The sequence below is a fragment of the Babylonia areolata genome, chromosome 6 (genome assembly GCF_041734735.1).
Source record: "Babylonia areolata isolate BAREFJ2019XMU chromosome 6, ASM4173473v1, whole genome shotgun sequence".
Lineage (NCBI taxonomy): Eukaryota > Metazoa > Mollusca > Gastropoda > Neogastropoda > Buccinidae > Babylonia > Babylonia areolata.
Window position 1 is genome coordinate 42,428,961 of NC_134881.1, and position 25,571 is coordinate 42,454,531.

The following is a 25,571-nucleotide window of genomic DNA, read 5'->3' on the forward strand; positions in this document are numbered from 1 at the left end:
CACACACACACACACACACAACACAACACAACACAACACAACACAACACAACACACACACTCTCACACACACACACACACACACACACACACACAGAGTGAATCTTTCACGATCGGTAATGCTGGAATAATATTTTGCGTTGCTGTTAGCTGCGGCGGTCGCGCGGCAGCTGATGTAACGAGAAAGCCTGGGATTGCACAGAGCAATAACAGTGGGGCAAGCAGGAATAACACATGCCAGGAGTTTTGTCGCTGAACAGAGTGATATGTTTACCCCCCCAAAACACATCACACTCACGCATGCAGAATCGAGTAGTAAACATATCGATAATAGTAATCAATATCTGTTCACGAAAACAGTAACAAACAGCAATATTAAAAAAAGGAAGAAATTTAAGGTGTAGAAATGAATATTCTGTGAACTTTTTTGTGTGTTTAAAAAATGTTTTATATGAGTTTTATTATTATGTAAAATAGGCTGCTTGAATGAATATTGTATGAACTTTAATCGCTTCGTGATGCTTTTTTGTACATTGTAAATTCCTTGTGAAACTTTAACGGGTTTGTGACATGGTCCATACATTTCCTGACTGATGTGTATTATAGAATATTTCCTGGAAAATGTTATCGGCCTGTGACACGTTATATACGATGCATGTCCTTTGTCATTATGATGTGTTATATTTATTTCCTGTGAAACTCTTATCGGTATATATATATATATATATATATATATATAGAGAGAGAGAGAGAGAGAGAGAGAGAGAGAGAGAGAGAGAGAGATGTATGTATGTATACATTCATGCAAAACGTTTATCGTTTTGTGACATGTTACATATGCATTTCCTGTGAAGCATGCTGAAACACATGCAAATAACACATGCATGCGCAAATGTGCACACACTGGCACACACAGTGGAACATAGTACCCGTTATCCCATCTGACATGTAGGGCAGTATCGAAGAACTGCCACTCTTCTCTGTTTTAGGCCAGTGTCTGAATGGTACCCAAGGTGTGCTTCAGTTCTTTAACTGCACTGCACCAGGTGTTCTCTGGCCTTCTTCTTTTCTATTTCCTTCTGGTGTCCAGTGAAGGACTGTCCGGGTGGTTTTACCTTGATAGATATGTTTCGTTTACTTGGATTGGTGAAGGGTTTGGAATGTTCAGTATCATCAGCTATGTTTCCTTCTGGCTGATCTTCAGGCCTGTTTGCTGTGCAAAGTTGCTGAGACGCGTTGCCTTCTATTGCACGTGTTGATGAGTGTGGGAAACCAGTGCCAAGTCATCGGTAAAGTCTAGATCTTCCGGCGTTGAGAAGAGTCTTCATCTGATACCTCTTGGTTGACCTTCGGTGTTTTTGTTTTTTTCGCACCACCTGGTCTATGGCCATGTTGAAGAGCAGTGCTGACATTACTCATCCTTGCTTCACTCCTGTCTTTACCTGGAAACTGTTCGCTGTTTACTACTATGCGTGTTAAGTTGGCGTAAAGGCTCTTGATGAGGAGGACGATCTGTTGTGAGTTCCCGAAAAGCCCGGAGTATATGGCATGGGCTTTCCCTATGGAAGTTGACAAAGGTCTTTTCGAGATCTAAAAGGTGATGCAGAGCTGTTTATGTCACTTTGTACACTGCTCAATGATGTTATGCAGGGTGAAAATCTGGTCAGCGCTTCCTCTTCGTTACCGAAAACCTGCCTTCTCTTCCTTAGCTGCTTGTCTACTGCAGTTGAAATTCGTTGTATGGTGATCTTCGCAAGGATTTTGCTTGTAACTGACAAAACGGCGATTCCACGCCGGTTGTTGCAGTTACTGAGAGTGCCCTTATGTGGAATCTTAGCAATGACACCCTTTGTCCAGTCATCTGGTATCATCTTCTCTGTAAGGAGTGTATGAAGCATTTGGGCTTCGAAGCTCTTGGTCTGCATTGAATAGCTGCGCGTTGAGGTTGTCCAGGGGCTTTTACGTTCTCGAGAGATCTGTTCGCTGAAATCATTTCTTCTGTATCTGGTGGGTCAGTATTGACATAGAATTCAGTCTGTACTTCTTGTATAATATCAGCTTCGGTTGTTGGTGGTGGTGGTCTGTAAGGAGTTAAAGGCCGAAACGCTTGACTGAGGGGGGCTTCTTCTCTAAAGACCTTGTACTGTCCAGCTCTCCCTAGAGTTTCTTATCACTCAGCTTCGGTTGTTGGTGGTGGTCTGGACGGGCGCAATAGCCGAGTGGTTAAAGCGTTGGACTGTCAATCTGAGGGTCCTGGGTTCGAATCACGGTGACGGCGCCTGGTGGGTAAAGGGTGGAGATTTTTACGATCTCCCAGGTCAACATATGTGCAGACCTGCTAGTGCCTGAACCCCCTTCGTGTGTATATGCAAGCAGAAGATCAAATACGCACGTTAAAGATCCTGTAATCCATGTCAGCGTTCGGTGGGTTATGGAAACAAGAACATACCCAGCATGCACACCCCCGAAAACGGAGTATGGCTGCCTACATGGCGGGGTAAAAACGGTCATACACGTAAAAGCCCACTCGTGTGCATACGAGTGAACGCAGAAGAAGAAGAAGAAGAAGGTGGTGGTCTGTTCAAAATTTCGCAGAAGTGCTCCGCCCATCGAGCTGCTTATTCTGCTTCCGATGTAAGCAGCCGTCCTCGCTTGTCTGTGGTGCCGTGGGTGCGTCAGTGGTTCCACGGTACTTGCCACTGAATATCTTGGTGATCCTGGGCACACGCGCTTCGTGTTTTGGTCTCCGACCGAAGATAGGCGCTATATAGGTATCCATGTCGTCATATCCATATTACTGTATCGATATATCCATATCATCATATCCATATCATCACTTTTCCTTGTTCCCCTCTGTTGGCAGCGTCTTCTGCCTGACTTTCAGGGTTGTCCATGTATGCTCGTTTTGTCTGCCCCTGCCATCTTCTTCACTGTTTTTGGTTATCTTCCTTGTACTGCAGTTTGTACATGGTTTTTCTTGCAGTTTTTTTTTTTTTTTTTTTTTTAACTTGGCCTCCATCAGTTTCTTCGTGGTTTCTTTGTTTTCAGTGGCTTGTCAGGTGTCTGTTGACACACTGGAACACAGATACATAATTAGCGTGCTCACACACACACCCGTACACACACACCCACACACACACACACACACACACACACACACACACACACACACACACACACACACACACACACACACACACACACACACACAAACCGCACCAAAAAACACCTCGTAAATACACACATGCGATGACACACATTGACACAGTCACACATTCACAGACATGAAACACACACACACAGACACACACACACACACACACACACACACACACACACACAAACACACACACACACACACACACACACACACACACACACACACACACACACACACACACACACACACACAATCAGTGATGCGCGCGCGAACGGATTGAAAGGCAGACTGACGGAGCGACACAAACAGACTGAGACAACAGGCAATTACTTTCTATCTCCGAAACTGGGAAAGAAAAAAAAAACGGGGGGGGGGGGGGGAGGTAGGGGCGGGGGAGTAGTAGTACTAATAACTATAACAATGAAAAATGTTGGGCCGAACCAGCGTTTTCGTACCCAGACGATTTTTTCCACTTCTCAACCTCCAGTTCCCCCCTCCCCCCCACTTCAATATGATATACATAAACACACTCTTCTCCTCTCACCACCACCCCCGTCCCCCACCCCCCACTTCCACCCCCACCTCCACTGTGTTGTGCAAGATGTCCACCTTATCTGCCAGACGCGGTCGGTGCCAAGTATCGTAATTCCATCTATTTTATTATTATTATTATTATTATAGTGTGTGTGTGTGTGTGTGTGTGTGTGTGTGTGTGTGTGTGTGTACCTGTGTGTGTGTTTGTGTGTGTACGTGTGTACCTGTGTGTGTGTTTGTGTGTGTAGTGTGTGTGTGTATGTATCTCAGTGTGTGTGTGTGTGTGTGTGTATTTCTGTTTGTATTTGTATTTCTTTTTATCACAACAGATTTCTCTGTGTGAAATTCGGGCTGCTCTCCCCAGGGAGAGCGCGTCGCTATACTACAGCGCCACCCATTTTTTTTGGATTTTTTCCTGCGTGCAGTTTTTACTTGTTTTTCCTATCGAAGTGGATTTTTCAACAGAATTTTGCCAGGAACAACCCTTTTGTTGCCGTGGGTTCTTTTACGTGCGCTAAGTGCATGCTGCACACGGGACCTCGGTTTATCGTCTCATCCGAATGACTAGAGTCTAGACCACCACTCAAGGTCTAGTGGACGGAGGGGGAGAAAATATCGGCTGCTGAGCCGTGATTCGAACCAGCGCGCTCAGATTCTCTCGCTTCCTTGGCGGACGCGTTACCTCTAGGCCATCACTCCATTTGTGTGTGTGTGTGTGTGTGTGTGTGTGTGTGTGATCATTATATGCATTACCTATCGAAATGATGAAATTTTTGTGGTTGGAAATTGCTCTAAATTACAATATCTTTTCTTCTTCTTTTTTCAGCTTTTTTTTGTTTTGTTTTTGTTTTTGTTTTGCTCATTAGAGTGTTTGGACAGTGATTTAAAAAAAATTCTGCTGGCTTTTTCTTTCTTTCTTTCTTTTCTTTTCTTTCTCTCGTTTCTTCTTTTGTCAAAGGGTTGGTGCTGTCTCTAAAAGAGGTAACAAAACTGGTTGATAATCATGAGGTGAAGTTTGAAAAAATTATGTGTTAGTGAAAGAGTGAACTTTTCTCAAAAAAGAAAATAAAAAAATAAAAAAATCTGCGTTTGATTCTGTTACAAAGAAAAAAGAGGTAACCTTTGTATTTAAAAAAAAAAAAAAAAATAAAATCTGCTTGTGGTTCAGTTACAAACTAAACATTTTCGGCGATGGGGAGTGCATTTTCTCTCTCGCATTTCTTCTTTTATCAAAGTGTGGGTGCCTGTCCAGACACAGAAGGTGTAGCGGAACCCGCCGTTAAGTCTGGCGAGTGAGGCGAGGTTAAAAACACAGCGTGTGTTTAGTCAGTGAAAGAGAGAACCTTTCTAAAAAACCCGATCTGTTGAGTCTCTGTTACAGTGTTACAGTGACGCTTACACAACGTGTCGGGCTGAAAGGCCGGTTTGGTAAACATCCACAGGGGCTTGGGGAATATAAATGTGGAGTGATGGCCTTGAGGTAACGCGTCCGCCTAGGAAGCGAGAGAATCAGAGCGCGCTGGTTCGAATCACGGCTCAGCCGCCGATATTTTCTCCCCCCTCCACTAGACCTTGAGTGGTGGTTTGGACGCTAGTCATTCGGATGAGACTAAAAACCGAGGTCTCGTGTGCAGCATGCACTAAGCGCACGTAAAAGAACCCACGGCAACAAAAGGGTTGTGCCTGGCAAAATTCTGTTAAAAAAAAAAAAAAAAAAAAAAAAAAAAAAAAAAAAAAAACTTCAATAGGAAAACAAATAAAACTGCACACAGGGGAAAAAAACTGGTGGCGCGACGCGCTCTTCCTGGGGAGAGCAGCCCGAATTTCACACAGAGAAATCTGTTGTGATAAAAAGAAATACAAATACAAATGTATATATATATGAAGTAATGAACTAATGTGTTGAGAAGAAGGGGGAGGAGGGTGTGTGTTTGGGGAAGTGGGAGCGAAAGGGGTGGGGGTGCGGGTTAGGATAGTCTTTGAAGAATGGTGGGGGGGGGGGGGGGGGGCGTCGTCTTGCTTTGCTGTAATTTTCTAGTAAATCTATAGTATACCACGCTTTGAAAGAGTTGTGGTATATAACCTGCAGGGTTGCCGTTTGGTTTCAATTTCTTCGTCAGGCTTGGTCTTTTGTCACTCAGTGTGAGTGGTTTTGGCTCTGTCCTTCAACACCCCCAGTATGTTTATATCGAAATGATGAAAATATGATGGTTATGAATCGTGGTTAATTATCAGTTCCGTTTGGGGGAAAAAATCTATCATAAAGTGTATGGATGGAGATAAAATTTCTTTTGGCTTTTTTTTTTCCCCTTCTCATTCTTCTTTTATGAAATGGTGGTACTTTGTCCTGTTTTACAGTAAAGGTAACTCGGTAATGTGGCAATTGATGAGGTTAAAAAGCAAACAAACAAACAACACTGTGTGTCCACTTTGCGAAAGAGAGAACCTTTCTAAAACCGAATCTGTTAGGTCTCTACAACAGTGCTGCTTACACAACGTGTCTGGCTGAAAGTAGGTTTCGTAAACACCCATAGGGGCTTAGGGCATAAATGAATAAATGAGTGATGGAGACGTCAAGTGGAGGTGGGGGAACGAGGGGAGGGGGCGGAGGGGGGGAGCGGGGGCTGGGAGAGAGATTGTTAGAGGTGGGGGAGTGAGTAGGGGTGGAGGGGGTGAGTACAGATTGAGAATAATGGGCTGTGCCTATCCTTGTATACCACGCTTTGAAAGATTTATCGCATAATATGCAGCGTTGCCGCATGGTATTGATCTCTGTTACCCTCTGTCTCTCTCTGTGTGTCTCTGTCTGCCACGGTCTGTCTGTCAGTCTCTCTGGTGTTTTGACTCTCTTCTTTGATATATCCATTGTGTATATATTTCACCTATCGAATTAACAAATATACTATGGTTGTAAACCATGATAAATTTTAAATCCAGTTTTTGTTACGAAATGTATGGTTCTCTTTTTCGTTAAGTAGGTTATTTTCTTTCTTCTTTTATCAAAGCATGTATGCGGATGTATACGAGGTCTAGAAGGGGTAGCAGAACTGGCCGTTTGTAATCTGGCAAATGGTGAGGTTAGACAACGCCGTGTGTTTAGTTAGTGACCGGGAGAGCCTTTCTAAAACCAAATCTGCGCAGTCTGTTCCAGGAATCCTTACACAACGTGTCTGGAAGGCTGGTTTTGTAAACATCCACAGGGGCTTGGAGTATAGATGAATAAATGAGTGTTGGAGAGGAACAGAGGTGTTTGGGGATTGGGGTGGAGTGGGGGGGTGCAAGGGAGGTGAGTGCAGATGGAAATAATGCTCTGGTAAGTGTGGTAAGTGGTGAGGTTAAAAAGCACTGCGTTGGATGGTGTACCAAAAAAAAACAAAAAAAACAACAACAAAAACACTGAAACAAACAACAACACAAAAACCCCTCTCGTTTCTTCTTTTGTCAAAAGGGTGGGTGCCTAACTACAGATGTAACAGAACTGGTCGTTAATAATCTGGTAAATGGTGAGCAAACACCGTGTGTTTAGTTAGTGAAAGGGCGAACCTTTCTAAAAAGCGAATCTGCTTTGTTTCTGTAACAGTGCTGCTTACACAACGTGTCTGGCTTGAAGTCGGGTTTGGTAAGCACCCACAGGGGCTTGGGATATACTTTTTTTTTTTTAAATACATGAGTTTGGGAGACGAAGAGAGAGGGAGGGGGTAGAGCAAGGGAGGGGAGAGAGGAATACAGATAGAGAATAATGGTGAAGCTTTGCTTTGCTTTGCTGTAGATGCGTTCCACGCTTTGAAAGATTTATCGTATAGCATGCAGCGTTGCCGTATACATGTTATCGATCTCTTTGACTGGCTAGCTGTATCAGTGTGTGTGGTTTTGACTCACTCCTTTAACATCCCCACAACGTGTATAATATACCTTTCAAAAGGGTGGGTGCTGTTTAATGAAGTGGTTGCGGATTTTTTTTGGTTTTTTTGTTTGTTTGTTTTTTTGTTAGCAACGTGGTAAGTGGTGAGGTTAAAAAACACCTTTGAGTGGTGAACAGGGGTTGTTGTTTTTTTGTTTGTTTGTTTTTCCATTTTTTTCTTTTCTTTTTTCTCTAGTTTAAAAAAAAAATTATTATTATTATTTTTTTTTTATCAAAGTGTGGGTGCCTACCTACCGAAGAGGAGACAGAACTTGCAGTTAATAACCTGGCAAGTGGTGAGTTTAAAAGCCTGTGTGTTTAACAAATGAAAAAATAAAGGTGACTGCTGGACCTGGTTAAACGGAGTTAAAAAACAAAAGCAATGAGATGACAGAATAAAAAAAAGATGGTGCAAGATCAAAGGTTCTTCTTATCATCTTAAGATACCTTTGATCTTACACATTTTTTCTTTTTATTTCTTTCTTTCTTCTTCTTTCTTTCTTTCTTTTTTTCTTTTTCTTTCTTTCTTTTTCTTTTTCTTTCTTTTTTTTTTTTTTTTTTTTAAACTTCCTATGTGTTTACCTTGCGAAAAACAAAACCTTTCTAAAACACAATCTGCTTAGTCTCTGTCGCACTGCTGCTTACACAACGTGTCTGGCTGAAACTAGAAAGTCGGTTTAGTAAACACCCACACGGTCTTTGGATATAAATAAATGAGTGCTTGAGAGATGGGGAAAAGGGGGCGGGGGGCTGGGGGGAGGGGGGGGGGGTAGGGGAGTGAGAGGAGGGGAGTATGCGGTGGAGGTGTGTGTGTGTGTGTGTGGGGGGGGGGGGTACAGATGGAGGGATCTTGCTTATCCATCTATTCGAGCTCCACGCTTTGAAAGATTTATCGTATAACATGCAGCGTTGCCGTATGGTATCGATTTCTATTGTCTGGTTCCCTGTGTCTGTCAGCGTGTGTGTGTGTGTGTGTGTGTGTGTGTGTGTGTGTTATTTTTGTGGGTTTTTTTTTTTTTAACTCTCTCCCTCCGCATCCCCTGTCTGTCTGTCTGTCTCTCTCTGTCTTATTCTCTGTTTTTCTCTGTCATTCTTTCTCTGTCTGTCTCTGTTTCTCTCTCTCTCTCTCTCTCTCTCTCTCTCTCTCACACACACACACACACACACACACACACACACACACACACACACTGTGTGTGTGTGTGCGTCTGTGTGTGCATGTGTTTTGTGGTAGTAGGGAAGGTGTCTAAACAAATGCGCGTCTCTGCGTGCGCGTGTGTATGAGAGAGAGAGAGACAGACAGACAGACAGACAGACACAGAGCAAGGGATACATGTATCCAGTTAATGGCTGGAAAAGCACAGTCAGCACTCGCGTCTTTTGAAGTTTACGGAGCCAGCTCAGACATCAAACTTCACCCCATTCCACGGAAACTGGTGGCATACCCGCCAGTGTCAACAGTGGGGGGGGGAGGTAGAGGGGAGGAGGGGGGGGAGATTTGGGAGAGAGGAGGGGTGGGATGGATGGCGTGGAGGATGGAGGGGGAGTTAGGGTGGAGGAGAAGGGTGAACTGGACAGAGGTTGAGAGATTGGAGGGGAGGAGGAGTCCGTGAAAAAATATGGAAGATTGGTTGTTTCAAAAAGTTCTGCGTTGGACTTTGAAGAGTGGGTTTTTGTTGTTTTTGTTTTTGTGTGTGTTTTTTTGTTGTTGTCAAAGAATAAGAATAGAGCATCCAGAATATGAGTCATTCGTGTTATGGAATTAATGACTTTGTGGTTTGATAGTGATCGGCTGTCTCACTTCTAGTTTGATGCGCCGTTAAAGTATTGAACAAATCATCCGATATCAAGGCTCAAAACCTGAAATCACGACAAGGATTCTTCAAACAACAGGTCAGACAGGAAGACCTCAAGCCATCTGGAGAGACAGGAACATCAATGTGCACATCAAAATCCACATATCGCGCTCCCTTGTCATGTCAGTCTTCTTGTATGGGCTACGAAACTTGCTCACTCTCAGCAGAAATGCGAAGAAAGATCCTGACAACTGAAATGAGATATATACAGGAAGATGTTGGGCATCCGCAGCACAGAGCATGTGACAAACGAAGAGGTCCACAGCAAGATCCAACAAGTCATAGGACCTCATGATGACCTCTCCACAGTCGTTAAGAAACGGAAAATGAAGTGGTATGGAGATGTTTCCCGCTCAGCAGGACTTGCAAAGACCATCTTGCAAAGGACAGTCAGAGGAATTAGCAGGCGAGGAAGACAGAGAAGGAGGCAGAGGAATTTGCAGGCGAGGAAGACAGAGAAGGAGGCAGAGGAATTTGCAGGCGAGGAAGACAGAGAAGGAGGCAGAGGAATTTACAGGCGAGGAAGACAGAGAAAGGGCAGTCAGTTGAAGCCACAGAAGAGGAAGACAGAGAAGAGGAAGAGAGAGGTGAAGGCAGTCAGAAGGATTTGCAGGCGAGGAAGACAGAGAAGAAGGCAGTCAGAAGAATTTACAGACGAGGAAGACAGAGAAGAAGGCAGTCAGAAGAATTTACAGACGAGGAAGACAGAGAAGAAGGCAGTCAGAAGAATTTACAGGTGAGGAAGTCAGAGAAGAAGGAGGCAGAAGAATTTACAGGCGAGGAAGACAGAGAAGAAGGCAGTCAGAAGAATTTACAGGCGAGGAAGACGGAGAAGAAAGCAGTCAGAAGAAGTTACAGGCGAGGAAGACGGAGAAGAAGGCAGTCAGAAGAATTTACAGACGAGGAAGACGGAGAAGAAGGCAGCCACAGGAAGCTGCAGACGAGGAAGACAGAGGAGGTGGGAAGACAATGTTCAAGAATCAACAGGAGTGAATCAGACAGAATCCCAGAGGGCGGTGGAGGACAGAGACGTGTGGAGGAGAGTGGTGACGACCTCTTGACGACATCAGCGGAAGTCAAGGGATAGGTAGGGGGTTTGGTAACCATCAAAGTTATTGCATACTGGAAAGTTTATTACAAGTAAAAATTGATTGTGATTCTTATGATTTACTGTTTATTACTTGCTAAGCTTTGACTGCATATGCAACTGCAACAGTAGTGAATCGTCACAGGTTTTTGTTTTTAATTGAGTCCAAATAGATATTTATGACTAATGCCGGACACGAGTGCCCTAATGGTATGTTGGCTTGATTGTTGTACACTCTTTAATTTTATACTCTTTCCAACAGACGAAATCGCGTCCGTCAAAGAACTGTACAACAATAGATACTTTCTGCATGAAAATTACATAGCTCTCTCTCTCTCTCTCTCTCTCTCTCTCTCTCTCTCTTTCCCCCCCTCTCTCTCTCTGTGCCATGTACAGTGAAGGCATCATTTATACCTTTGTTACATGGCCACTCCTTGCTCTTTGATATATATATATATATATATATATATATATATATATATATTTTTTTTTTTTTTTTTTTTTTTTTTTTTTTTTAAATTCCAGGTCACTGATGATTACTTTTCTTCCTGGTGTGATTCGTAATTTTGTTAGATTATATGAGGCTACTATTTGTGTAGTAATGTAAATTATTTCTGTAGATGAATACTCTTTCTTCGCTCTGTGTTGTAATGATTTTGTTACGGGGTTAATCTCTGCACTGTGGGGATTGTAATTTATAACTTGGTTTGATGATTAATCTTTGCGCTGTGATGCGTTTTGTAACTTTGATGGTTAACCCTTGCACTGTGATGTATTTTGTAACTTTTGATTGAAAACCTTTGTGTTGTGGTGCATTTTATAACTTTGACGATTACTCTTAGCGCTGTGAGGTAAATCTGTAACTTTGTGAGACGGTTACTCTAGGTACTATGGGGGTTGGAATTCATAATTTCGTTAGATGGTTTCTTGATCTTTTTACGAAGACTTTTTTTTTTTTTTTTTAACCCTCTAAATGGAAAATGTAAGTAAAACTTTCGAAACATGTGGTCTATCACACTGAAGCGGTAAAGTGTGGTGGTGTAGGTGGATAAGTGGGTAGGCTTGCGACGACGGGGTGGGTGGGGGTACAGTGGGTAGTGTGAACGGAGATTAGCGTTGCATAAGATCTTGACGACCAGGCCGACTCGTGATTCTCGTGCTGCGTGGGTTCTGCTGCATGCTTGCTTGTTTCGTAAGGCTCCGCCACCCCACTTCCAGCCCCTCTCCCAGCCCCCCCTTCAGCGATTTAATTGTTGCAGCGTTGTCTGTGTTGCTGTACCTCCCTCTCGCCTGTCTCCTCTGTCTGTCTGTGTCTAGCTCTGTCTGTCTGTGTCTCTAGCTCTGTCGGTCTCCTCTGTCTGTCTGTCTGTGTCTCTAGCTCTGTCGGTCTCCGCCTGTCTGTCTGTCTGTGTCTCTAGCTCTGTCGGTCTCCGCCTGTCTGTCTGTCTGTGTCTCTAGCTCTGTCGGTCTCCTCTGTCTGTCTGCCTCAAGGCCTGACTAAGCGCGTTGGGTTACGCTGCTGGTCAGGCATCTGCTTGGCTTGGCAGATGTGGTGTAGCGTATATGGTTTTGTCCGAACGCAGTGACGCCTCCTTGAGCTACTGAAACTGTCTGTCTGTGTCTAGCTCTGTCGGTCTCCGTCTGTCTGTGTCTCTAGCTCTGTCGGTCTCCTATGTCTGTCTGTCTGTCTGTCTGTGTCTCTAGCTCTGTCGGTCTCCTCTGTATGTCTGTCTGTCTGTCTGTGTCTCTAGCTCTGTCGGTCTGTGTCTCTAGCTCTGTCGGTCTCCGTCTGTCTGTCTCTAGCTCTGTCGGTCTCCTCTGTCTGTCTGTCTGTGTCTCTAGCTCTGTCGGTCTAGCTCTGTCTGTCTGTGTCACTAGGTCTGTCGGTCTCCGTCTGTCTGTCTGTGTCACTAGCTCTGTCTGTCTGTGTCACTAGGTCTGTCGGTCTCCGTCTGTCTGTCTGTGTCACTAGCTCTGTCTGTCTGTGTCACTAGCTCTGTCTGTCTGTGTCACTAGCTCTGTCTGTCTGTGTCACTGGCTCTGTCTGTCTGTGTCACTAGGTCTGTCTGTCTGTCACTAGCTCTGTCTGTCTGTCACTAGCTCTGTCTGTCTGTGTCACTGGCTCTGTCTGTCTGTGTCACTAGCTCTGTCTGTCTGTCACTAGCTCTGTCTGTCTGTGTCACTGGCTCTGTCTGTCTGTGTCACTAGCTCTGTCTGTCACTAGCTCTGTCTGTCTGTGTCACTGGCTCTGTCTGTCTGTGTCACTAGCTCTGTCTGTCTGTGTCACTGGCTCTGTCTGTCTGTGTCACTAGGTCTGTCTGTCTGTGTCACTAGCTCTGTCTGTCTGTGTCACTAGCTCTGTCTGTCTGTGTCACTAGGTCTGTCGGTCTCCGTCTGTCTGTGTTGTGCGTGCGCTGTTGCTCTGTCCGTCTTGTCTGTCTCTTTCTTTTTGTCTGTCTGAGTGTCTCCCTTTTTCTGTCCGTCCGTGTGTGTGTGTCTGTGTGTGTCTGTGTCTGTGCATATGTGTATGTGTGTCTCTGTGTTTTCTTGTGTCTGCCTCTCTCTCTCTCTCTCTCTCTCTCTTCTGTTTTCCTGTCTTTCCTTCTTCGTTCAGTTCAGTTTTAAAGGAAATATTTGGAACTATTTGAAATGGCCTTTGTGTAAATTCTTTTTCTCACATGTCATTGTCCAGGTGTGTGTGTGTGTCCGTGTGTATGTATGTGTGTGTGTGTGTATACATATATTACACATACACACACATGTGTGCATGCACGTGCACACGCATGCACACACCTACACACACACACACACACACACACACACATACACACACACACGCACAAGCACACACACTACCCACCCCCACCCAACATACACACACACACACACACACACAACCCCCCAACCTCCCCACCCCCCACCCCACATCACGCCCACAACCACCCCAACCTTAGCCATTAGAATCCCCCCCACCCCCCCACCCCCCCTGCCCCACAGCAGAACATTTTTTTGTACTGAACAGAAAGTGGTGGACTGTTTCCCCCAGGTGATGATGGTAAAGTGGAACGAGCCCTACCAGAGGCTGGCAACCTGCGACAGTCGTGGGGTCATCTTCGTCTGGATCAAACACGAGGGCCGCTGGTCCATCGAGCTCATCAACGACAGAAACAGTCAGGTACGTTCGTCCGCTTGTTCGTTCATTCGTTCGTTCGTTCGTTCGTTCCCTTCACTGATGCTGGACTTTTCAGTGCTGTGGGAAAAAAAGAGAAAAGTATCATGTTGTTTGTTACGTGTGGCAGCGTTGTGTGTGTGCTGTCTTTGATTTGTTGGTTGTTTTTTTTTTTTTTCTGTTTTTTTTTTTCTTTTTTTTTGTCTTTCTTGTTCATTTGATGTTGCATGTTGTTTTTTGTGTGTGGAGGTGGTGGGGGGTGGAGAGGCGTTGTGTGTTTGTGTGTGTGTGTGTGTGTGTATACGTGTGTGTGTGTGTGTGTGTGTGTGTGTGTATGCATGTGAACATGGAAGTATGACACTTTATCTGATGAATGCAGCAGCGAAAGGAGATATTGTGTGTGTGTGTGTGTGTGTGTGTGTGTGTGTGTGTGTGTATGTATGTGTGTGTGTTTGTATGTGTGTGTGTGTGTTTGTGTGTATCTAAATGTGCCTGTCCGCATACATGCATAGACACACAGGTTGTTCGTAGAATTCTGTTTGTTTGGATAAAGCCAAGACACAAAATTCAATTACGCATTTAAAAACAAAGTAAAAAAAAAAAAAAAAAAAGGATTACCTCCCTCAAGTCACCCCCACACCCCCTCCCCTCAAAAAAGCTGTTATTTTAATCATATCCCTGATGGCCTGAAAGACAGGATATGTGAGGGGGAGGGGAGGGGGGAGATGAGGAGGGGGGGAGGGGGTATGTGCAGGGGAAGGTTCCGGTGAAGACAGAAGGTCATCCCTAGAGGCAGGCTGTAGATCCAGGATTCTCCATAAACAAAAGGTCAGCCATGGTGTCAGCCAAAATGCCTAAATGTCGCCTGCAGAATTAAACAGGCCAGAGATGATGGAACATTTGTAACTTTTGAGTATGCATTCAAACAGACTGATGATCAGGCGTGCGTGTGTGTGTGTATGTATGTGTGTGTTTGTGTGTGTGTGTGTGTGTGTGTGTGTGTGTAGATATAATGTATCTTGAAACTGAAAGTAATGATCAAACACCCAACGTGATATTACCACTTTAAGGTTTGATAAAAGATAGACGGTGACGACAGTGAAGATAACGTAATGACAGACTGAGAAGCAGTCGACATGAAATTACTGCAAGCTTCGGAGTTAAATGGAAGAAGACTGAAGAAAGAGGCAGGCTGTAGATCCAGGATTCGCCATAAACAAAAGGTCAGCCATGGTGTCAGCCAAATGCCTAAATGTCGCCTGCAGAATTAAACAGGCCAGAGATGATGGAACATTTGTTAAATGTTTTGGTTTTGTTTTTTGGTTTTTTCTCAAGGCCTGACTAAGCGCGTTGGGTTACGCTGCTGGTCAGGCATCTGCTTGGCAAATGTGGTGTAGCATATATGGATTTGTCCGAAAGCAGTGACGCCTCCTTGAGCTACTGAAACTGAAACTGAAGAAACTGTAATAGACTGAGAAGGATTCAACATGAAATTACTGCTCTGGGGTTAAATCAGACAGTGAGGATAGTGAACTAAGCTGTGAAGGATTCAACATGAAATTACTGCTCTGAGGTTAAATCAGACAGTGAGGATAGTGAACTAAGCTGTGAAGGATTCAACATGAAATTACTGCTCTGAGGTTAAATCAAAGAGGACAGTGAGGATACTGAACTAAGCTGTGAAGGATTCAACATGAAAGTACTGCTCTGAGGTTAAATCAAAGAGGACAGTGAGGATACTGAACTAAGCTGTGAAGGATTCAACATGAAAGTACTGCTCTGAGGTTAAATCAAAGAGGACAGTGAGGACACTGAACTAAGCTGTGAAGGATTCAACATGAAATTACTGCTCTGAGGTTAAATCAGACAGTGAGGACACTGAACTAAGCTGTGAAGGATTCAACATGAAATTACTGCTCTGAGGTTAAATCAGACAGTGAGGACAGTGAACTAGGCTGTGAAGGATTCAACATGAAATTACTGCTCTGAGGTTAAATCAGACAGTGAGGACACTGAACTAAGCTGTGAAGGATTCAACATGAAATTACTGCTCTGAGGTTAAATCAGACAGTGAGGACACTGAACTAAGCTGTGAAGGATTCAACACTTTTTTCCTGCAGGTGACGGACTTTATGTGGTCATGGGATGGGCACATAGTGCTGATCCATTACCTTTTTCCTGCAGGTGACGGACTTTGTGTGGTGATACGACAGGCACATAGTGCTGATCCATTACCTTTTTCCTGCAGGTGACGGACTTTGTGTGGTGATACGACAGGCACATAGTGCTGATCCATTACCTTTTTCCTGCAGGTGACGGACTTTGTGTGGTGATATGACAGCCACATAGTGCTGATCCATTACCTTTTTCCTGCAGGTGACGGACTTTGTGTGGTGATACGACAGGCACATAGTGCTGATCCATTACCTTTTTCCTGCAGGTGACGGACTTTGTGTGGTGATACGACAGGCACATAGTGCTGATCCATTACCTTTTTCCTGCAGGTGATGGACTTTGTGTGGTGATACGACAGGCACATAGTGCTGATCCATTACCTTTTTCCTGCAGGTGACAGACTTTCTGTGGTGATACGACAGACACATAGTGCTGATCCATTACCTTTTTCCTGCAGGTGACGGACTTTGTGTGGTGATACGACAGACACATAGTGCTGATCCATTACCTTTTTCCTGCAGGTGACAGACTTTCTGTGGTGATACGACAGACACATAGTGCTGATCCATTACCTTTTTCCTGCAGGTGACGGACTTTGTGTGGTGATATGACAGACACATAGTGCTGATCCATTACCTTTTTCCTGCAGGTGACAGACTTTCTGTGGTGATACGACAGACACATAGTGCTGATCCATTACCTTTTTCCTGCAGGTGGCAGACTTTCTGTGGTGATACGACAGACACATAGTGCTGATCCATTACCTTTTTCCTGCAGGTGACGGACTTTGTGTAGTCACACAATGGTCAAATGGCACTGATCCATTACCTTTTTCCTGCAGGTGACAGACTTTGTGTGGTGATACGACAGGCACATAGTGCTGATCCATTACCTTTTTCCTGCAGGTGACGGACTTTTTGTGGTCACGGGATGGTCAAATGGTGCTGATCCATTACCTTTTTCCTGCAGTTGATGGACTCAACATGGTCGCACAGTGTTCCATGGCACTGATCTGCTACCTTTTTCTTCACAGGTGACAGACTCTGTACGGTCACATGACAGGCATATAGTGCTGATCCATTACCTTTTTCCTGCAGTTGATGGACTCAACATGGTGACATGATGGGCCATGAAGCTGCACTGATCTGTTACCTTTTTTGTGGCAGGTAACAGACTTTGCATTGTTGCACGATAGGCCATGACACTGATCTGCTACCTTTTTCCTCACAGGTGACAGTCTTTGCGTGGTCGCACGACAGCACATGGCACTGATCTGCTACCTTTTTCCTTGCAGGTGGGCAGACTTTGCATTGTCACTTACAACGGTCATGTGGCTCTGATCTCTTACCTTTTCCTCACAGGTGACGGACTTTGCATGGTCGCATGACAGGCGCATGGCACTGATCTGTTACCTTTTTTCCTCACAGGTGACGGACTTTGCGTTGTCACACAACGGTCACATGGATCTGATCTCTTACCTTTTTCCTCACAGGTGACAGACTTTGCATGGTCGCACGACGGGCGCATGGCACTGATCTCTTACCTTTTCCTTCACAGGTGACGGACTTTGCATGGTCGCACGACGGGCGCATGGCACTGATCTGTTACCTTTTTTCCTCACAGGTGACAGTCTTTGTGTGGTCGCACGACAGGCACATGGCACTGATTTGTTACCTTTCTCCTGCAGTTGATGAACTTTACATGGTCGCAGAACAGGCACATAGCTCTGATCTATTACCTTTTTCCAACAGGTGACAGACTTTGCGTAGTCACACAACAGTCACGTGGCTCTGATCTCTTACTTTTTTTCCTCACAGGTGACGGACTTTGCATGGTCGCACGACGGGCGCATGGCACTGATCTGTTATCGTGACGGCTTTGTGCTGGTGGGGTCTGTGGCCGGCCAGAGGTACTGGTCCTCCATGCTCAACCTGGACAACACCTCCATCACCTGTGGCATTTGGTCACCTGACGACCAGGAGGTGAGGGGAGGGGTGGGTGGGTGGGGTTTGGGAGGTGTGCGACATGATGTGTAGTGTGGTGTGGGTGTGTGTTGGTGGGATGGGAGGGGTGCGACATGATGTGTAGTGTGGTGTGGGTGTGTGTTGGCGGGATGGGATGGGGGGAGGTGCGACATGATGTGTAGTTTTGTGTGGGTGTGTGTTGATGGGATGGGAGGGGTGCGACATGATGTGTAGTGTGGTGTGGGTGTGTGTTGGTGGGATGGGAGGGGTGCGACATGATGTGTAGTGTTGTGTGGGTGTGTGTTGGTGGGATGGGAGGGGTGCGACATGATGTGTAGCGTGGTGTGGGCTTGTGTTTGTGGGATGGGAGGGGTGCGACATGATGTGTAGTGTGGTGTGGGTGTGTGTTGGTGGGATGGGAGGGGTGCGACATGATGTGTAGTGTTGTGTGGGTGTGTGTTAGTGGGATGGGAGGGGTGCGACATGATGTGTAGTGTGGTGTGGGTGTGTGTTGATGGGATGGGATGGGGGGAGGTGCGACATGGTGTGTAGTGTGGTGTGGGTGTGTGTTGATGGGATGGGAGGGGTGCGACATGATGTGTAGTTTTGTGTGGGTGTGTGTTGATGGGATGGGAGGGGTGCGACATGATGTGTAGTGTGGTGTGGGTGTGTGTTGGTGGGATGGGAGGGGTGCGACATGATGTGTAGTGTTGTGTGGGTGTGTGTTAGTGGGATGGGAGGGGTGCGACATGATGTGTAGTGTGGTGTGGGTGTGTGTTGGTGGGATGGGAGGGGTGCGACATGATGTGTAGTGTTGTGTGGGTGTGTGTTAGTGGGATGGGAGGGGTGCGACATGATGTGTAGTGTTGTGTGGGTGTGTGTTAGTGGGATGGGAGGGGTGCAACATGATGTGTAGTGTGGTGTGGGTGTGTGTTGATGGGATGGGAGGGGTGCGACATGATGTGTAGTGGGGTGTGGATGTGAGAGTGGGAGATGGGTGTGTGGGTGGGGTTTGGGAGGGGTGCAACATGCTGTGTAGTGCGGTGTGGGTGTGTGTTGGTGGGATGGGAGGGGTGCGACATGATGTGTAGTGTGGTGTGGGCTTGTGTTTGTGGGATAGGAGGGGTGTGACATGATGTGTAGTGTGGTGTGGGTGTGTGTTGGTGGGATGGGAGGGGTGCAACACGATGTGTAGTGTGGGTGTGTGTTGATGGGATGGGAAGGGTGTGACATGATGTGTAGTGTTGTGTGGGTGTGTGTTGGTGGGATGGGAGGGGTGCGACATGATGTGTAGTGTGGTGTGGGTGTGTGTTGGTGGGATGGGAGGGGTGTGACATGATGTGTAGTGTTGTGTGGGTGTGTGTTGGTGGGATGGGAGGGGTGCGACATGATGTGTAGTGTTGTGTGGGTGTGCGTTAGTGGGATGGGAGGGGTGCGACATGATGTGTAGTGTGGTGTGGGTGTGTGTTGGTGGGATGGGAGGGGTGTGACATGATGTGTAGTGTTGTGTGGGTGTGTGTTGATGGGATGGGAGGGGTGCGACATGATGTGTAGTGTGGTGTGGGTGTGTGTTGATGGGATGGGAGGGGTGCGACATGATGTGTAGTGTTGTGTGGGTGTGTGTTGATGGGATGGGAGGGGTGCGACATGATGTGTAGTGTTGTGTGGGTGTGTGTTGATGGGATGGGAGGGGTGCGACATGATGTGTAGTGTGGTGTGGGTGTGTGTTGATGGGATGGGAGGGGTGCGACATGATGTGTAGTGTGGTGTGGGTGTGTGTTGATGGGATGGGAGGGGTGGGACATGATGTGTAGTGTTGTGTGGGTGTGTGTTGATGGGATGGGAGGGGTGCAACATGATGTGTAGTGTGGTGTGGGTGTGTGTTAATGGGATGGGATGGGAGGGGTGCAACATGATGTGTAGTGTGGTGTGGGTGTGTGTTAATGGGATGGGAGGGGTGCGACATGATGTGTAGTGTGGTGTGGGTGGGTGCTGATGGGATGGGAGGGGTGTGACATGATGTGTAGTGTTGTGTGGGTACGGGTGTGTGTTGATGGGATGGGAGGGGTGTGACATGATGTGTAGTGTGGTGTGGGTGTGTGTTGGTGGGATGGGAGGGGTGCGACATGATGTGTAGTGTGGTGTGGGTGTGTGTTGATGGGATGGGAGGGGTGCGACATGATGTGTAGTGCGGTGTGGGTGTGTGTTGATGGGATGGGAGGGGTGCGACATGATGTGTAGTGTTGTGTGGGTGTGTGTTGGTGGGATGGGAGGGGTGCGACATGATGTGTAGTTTTGTGTGGGTGTGTGTTGATGGGATGGGAGGGGTGCGACATGATGTGTAGTGTGGTGTCGGTGTGTGTTGGTGGGATGCGACATGATGTGTAGTTTTGTGTGGGTGTGTGTTAATGGGATGGGATGGGAGGGGCGTGACATGATGTGTAGTGTTGTGTGGGTGTGTATTGGTGGGATGGAGGAATCTAAATGGATGTGTAGTGTGGTGTGTGGGTGTGTATTGGAGGGATAGAGGGATGTGTAGTGTGGTGTGGGGGTGTGTATTGGAGGGATAGAGGGATGTGTAGTGTGGGGGAGTGTATTGGAGGGATAGAGGGATGTGTAGTGTGGTGTGGGGGTGTGTATTGGAGGGATTGAGGGATGTGTAGTGTGGTTTGGGGGTGTGTATTGGAGGGATAGAGGGATGTGTAGTATGGTGTGGGGGTGTGTATTAGAGGGATAGAGGGATGTGTAGTGTGGTGTGGGGGGGTGTATTGGAGGGATTGAGGGATGTGTAGTGTGGTGTGGGGGTGTGTATTGGAGGGATTGAGGGATGTGTAGTGTGGTGTGGGGGTGTGTATTGGTGGGATTGAGGGATGTGTAGTGTGGTGTAGGGGTGTATATTGGAGGGATTGAGGGATGTGTAGTGTGGTGTGGGGGTGTGTATTGGAGGGTTTGAGGGATGTGTAGTGTGGTGTGGGGGTGTATATTGGAGGGTTTGAGGGATGTGTAGTGTGGTGTAGGGGTTGTAGGGGTGTGTATTGGAGGGATTGAGGGATGTGTAGTGTGGTGTGGGGGTGTGTATTGGAGGGTTTGAGGGATGTGTAGTGTGGTGTGGGGTGTGTATTGGTGGAATTGAGGGATTTGAAAGGATGTGTAGTGTGGTGTGAGTTTGTCGGTGGGGCAGGGTGCAGGAGAATATGTGTTGTTTGGTGCGGGTTTGTGTTAGTGGGATGGGAGTGGAAGGGGATGTGTAGTAAGGTGTTCGTGTGTGTGTGTGTGTGTGGGGGGGGGGGGGGGTCGCAGGGGGGTATGGGGGGTGGACATAGGCGTGACTGTTGGTGTGGTGGTGGTGTGTGAATGTGTGTGTGGGGTGTTGGGTGTTTCTATGTGTGTATGGCGTGTTGTGGTATGAATCTGTTGTATATGTGTTGCATGGTTTTAATCTGGTTGTGTGTGTGTATGTGTGTGTGTGTGTGTGAGAGAAAGAGAGAGAGAAACAGAGAAACAGTCAGAGAGAATTTATGTATGGTGTATTGTTGTTTTAATCTCTGTGTGTGTGTGGCTGTGTGTATGTGTGTGTGTGTTATGTGTTTTTAATCTGGTTTTGTATGTGTGAGTGGGAATTGTTTAAGTATGTGTATGTGTGCATAATTATGTGTGTGTGTGGTTTTAATTTGTTCGTAACTATATGTTTCTGTGCATGTGTGTGTATACTTCTTGTATGGTGTGGGTTTAATGCAGTTCTGTGTGTATGTCACCTTTTCAAACAATATTTTTTAATGTGTTTTTTCTTTTTTTAAAGTATTTTTTGTTCTTTACTAGCACAGAAGCAGAGACACATCAGTCATCATGCATTTAATCTGGCTCTCTTTGTATGTCACCTTTTCAAGCAAAGTTTTGGGGGGAGGGGGTGGAGGTTAAGTATTTTTCATTCTTTACTAGGACAAAAGCAGGCACACATTAGTCATCATCGTCCTCAGAAAGAAAAGATCTGAGCACATCACTCCTCTTTTGCAACATCTCCACTGGCTCCCTGTCTCACACCGAATAAAGTACAAGATCAGCACTCTATGTTATAGATGCATTCACAAAACTGCCCCTTCCTATCTCTGCGGCTGCCTTCACCTCTACACTCCATCTCGCTCACTACGATCGGCTTCGGATCCACTCTGTTTACACATACCCAGATTCAAACACTCGACTGTTGGCCGCTGTTCTTTCTCTGTCTCTGGACCTTGCAATTGGAATGAACTTCCTCTTTCGCTTCATCAAGTCTCTACACTCAGCTCTTTCAAGTCTGGCCTTAAAACCCACCTCTTCCCAAAATAGCCTCCCTTGCCTGCCCTTCTTTGTCTTTAGTTTCTTCAGTTTTAGAGTTATGCATGCGTGTGAATGACTGGTGCGAAAGCGCTTTGATTTGTCTCTGCATAAGATCCAGCGCTATATAAATACCATTATTATTATTATTATCATGTTTTCCTCACGCCATTCAGGTGATGTTTGGCACGACGGACGGCCAGATCATCGTGATGAGCTCGACAGGGGCCATGCTGCGGCAGTTCACGGTGCTGGAGGGCGTGGAGATCACGTCCATGGCCTGGTCCTGCGAGAAGTTCAACATGGAGGAGTCAGACAACAAGGACCACGACACCGACAGCAAAGAGGAAGGTGAAGGACATGGGGCTGGGTTGGGTGGGGTTGGTGGGTTGGGTTGGGTGGGGTGGGGCTGGTGGGGTGGGTTCAGGTTGGGTTGGGTGGGGTTGTGTTGTGCTGTATTGGGTTGTGTTGTAGTGTGTTGTGTTGTGTTTTATTGTGTTGTATTGAATTGTGTTCTGTTGTGTTGTATTGGGTTGTATTGAATCGTGTTCTGTTGTGTTGTATAGGGTTGTATTGAATTGTGTTATATTGTATTCTGTTTTGTTGTAATCTGTTTTATTGGGTTGTGTTGTGTTGTATTTAATTGTAATGTGTTGTATTGTGTTGTATATGTTGTGTTGTGTTGTGTTGCACATTATTTTATGATATTTTATGATATGGTATGCTGTTATATTGTTGAATTGTATGGTATTGCATTGCATTGAATTGTATTATATTGTTTTTTTTTGTTTTGTTTTTTTTGTTTTTTTTATTGTATTGTCATGTGTTGTATTGTATTACATTGTGCTGTGTTGTGTTTTTATAGTGTAGTGTAGTGTAATGTTGTATATTGGCACAGGATTAATTCCAGGGATCAGAAACTTATTGGCGTGGGGTGTTTTACATGCTATAAGCACACGCTATACACACAGGGCCGCAGTTTGTTGTCTCACCAGAAAGACAAGCACCCACATGACCAGTCAGTGTCTGGTGCATGGGGTGGGTGGGGGATGGGGGGTGGGGGATATGAGCGCAAATCCTGACTGGGTTGCATAAGCCAACTGAGGAGCACCACGTTTTAAGGCATTAAGATTTTTCATTAAGTCTGTGCTAATTCCGTACTTCTTAGGAAAATTCTTAATGCTAAACGAACGTAGCACTGCTAAGATGGCATGTGCAGACCATCCCTGAATGGAATCTGGGACCATCACTTATACATGTCATGTGTGCTTTTAGTGTATATTTGTTTTGTTTTGTTTTTGACTCACTTGTGTAAACAAAGTGAGTCTATGTTTTAACCCGGTGTTCGGTTGTCTGTGTGTGTGTGTGTGTGTGTGTGTCTGTGTCCGTGGTAAACTTTAACATTGACATTTTCTCTGCAAATACTTTGTCAGTTGACACCAAATTAGGCATAAAAATAGGAAAAGTTCAGTTCTTTCCAGTCATCTTGTTTAAAACAATATTGCACCTCTGGGATGGGCACAAAAAAATAAAGAATGAAGCCTAATTATATGTAAACTGCATTTACTGTTATATTTATAGTTTTTGTATTCTCTAAACTTGGCACTTTGATCTGATATTCTGACCCAACAACAAGAGCAGTCATTATTATCATTTTCTGTTCAAACATGGAAGTTTTATTTATTTTGCAAACGTTTTGGTGCAGGGAGGAAAAAAGGGAAATTACTCTGTAAATAATGCTAGGGGACTTAATTTACTTTAAACTGATCTTTCTGATCTTAAAGATTACATTTTGAAATTATGCTCAATACATAAAAAGCTTGGATTTTTTTTTAAAGTGTATCACAAGTGAGTCTTGAAGGCCTTGCCTCTCTTGTTTAAACCTTTATGTGTGCTTTAATTTAATTGTATGATCCTGTTCATTAGATTTTCCCCCCCACATCATCATGTGCGTTGTTAGTATGTTATATTTAATCATGTTATGTCTCACAACTGTATGTATGGTTTTTATCAATTTATGTATGAGATCCTGTTACTTGTTATAAGCCTTTACATGTGATTTCAAATGTATATGATAGTTGATACTGTTATTGTGCTTTTAGTACACGATCCCGTTGTATGTTTTTATGCCTTTATGTGTGGTTTATGATGCTGTCATTTGTGCTTTTGGTCCATGATTATGTTATTTGTTTTACACCTTTGTGTATGCTTCAGTGTATGATCCTGTTACTATATATATATATATATATATATATATATGTTGGGGTTTTTTTTTTGGTACATATTTTAACATCAGTCTTAAATTTGTATATCTTATTGTAAAGCACGGTGAGCCCCATTTGAGATGGGGATACTGCGCTACATAAGCCTGCATTTTATTATTATTATTATTATGGTTATTATTATTATCATCATTATGATGATTGTTATTATATAACCACCAAGTCATGGCAGGTGATTATATCGGTGTTGCAGAGCCCAGCTCCATCCTGGCCATCTGTTTCAAGTTTGGGGACATCTACCTGGTGAATGGCTACGATGACGTCTGTCCCTGCATCGTACGCACCACGCTTCAAGGTAAACACCGGAGGTATCTTATATTCTTCTTCAGTGTTTGTGGGCTGCAGCTCCCTTCTTCACTCCAGGTACCTGTGAGTTGTGTATAAGAACGTTTTACCCCCACAGTGTAGGCAGCCATACTCTGTTTTCAGGGGTGTGAATACTGGGTATATTCTTGTTTCCATAGCCCACAGAACGCTGACATGGATCACAGGATCTTTAACATTTGTATTTAATTGCTTGCATATGTTTAAACACAAAAGGGGTCCAGGCACTAGCAGGTCTACATATCTGTTGTCCTGGGAGATCAGGAAAATGTCAAGCCTCAACCTAGCAGGTGCTGTGTGACAAGGATTAGAACTTGGGGCCCTTTGTCAAGCCTTAACCTAGCAGGTGCTGTGACAAGGATTAGAACTTGGGGCCCTTTGTCAAGCCTTAACCTAGCAGGTGCTGTGTGACAAGGATTAGAACTCAGGGCCCTTTGTCAAGCCTTAACCTAGCAGGTGCTGTGTGACAAGGATTAGAACTTGGGGCCCTTTGTCAAGCCTTAACCTAGCAGGTGCTGTGACAAGAATTAGAACTTGGGGCCCTTTGTCAAGCCTTAACCTAGCAGGTGCTGTGACAAGGATTAGAACTTGGGGGCCTTTGTCAAACTTTAACCCAGCAGGTGCTGTGACAAGGATTAGAACTCAGGGCCCTTTGTCAAGCCTTAACCTAGCAGGTGCTGTGACAAGGATTAGAACTTGGGGCCCTTTGTCAAGCCTTAACCTAGCAGGTGCTGTGACAAGGATTAGAACTTGGGGCCCTTTGTCAAGCCTTAACCTAGCAGGTGCTGTGACAAGGATTAGAACTC

The 25,571-nt window shown here is 45.3% G+C and overlaps 1 protein-coding gene across 2 annotated transcripts in view; it reads left to right on the forward strand.

Annotated features, from left to right (window-relative positions):
- The window catches only part of LOC143283408 (tubby-related protein 4-like), an 84,687-nt gene that overhangs the window by 15,386 nt on the left and 43,730 nt on the right, over nucleotides 1-25,571 (forward strand). For both annotated transcript variants that reach the window (XM_076589626.1, XM_076589628.1), the window contains exons 3-6: nucleotides 13,584-13,712; nucleotides 17,699-17,863; nucleotides 22,336-22,510; nucleotides 24,635-24,736. In XM_076589626.1, coding sequence (XP_076445741.1) covers nucleotides 13,584-13,712; nucleotides 17,699-17,863; nucleotides 22,336-22,510; nucleotides 24,635-24,736 — 571 coding nt within the window. The remainder of the gene's footprint in view (nucleotides 1-13,583; nucleotides 13,713-17,698; nucleotides 17,864-22,335; nucleotides 22,511-24,634; nucleotides 24,737-25,571) is intronic.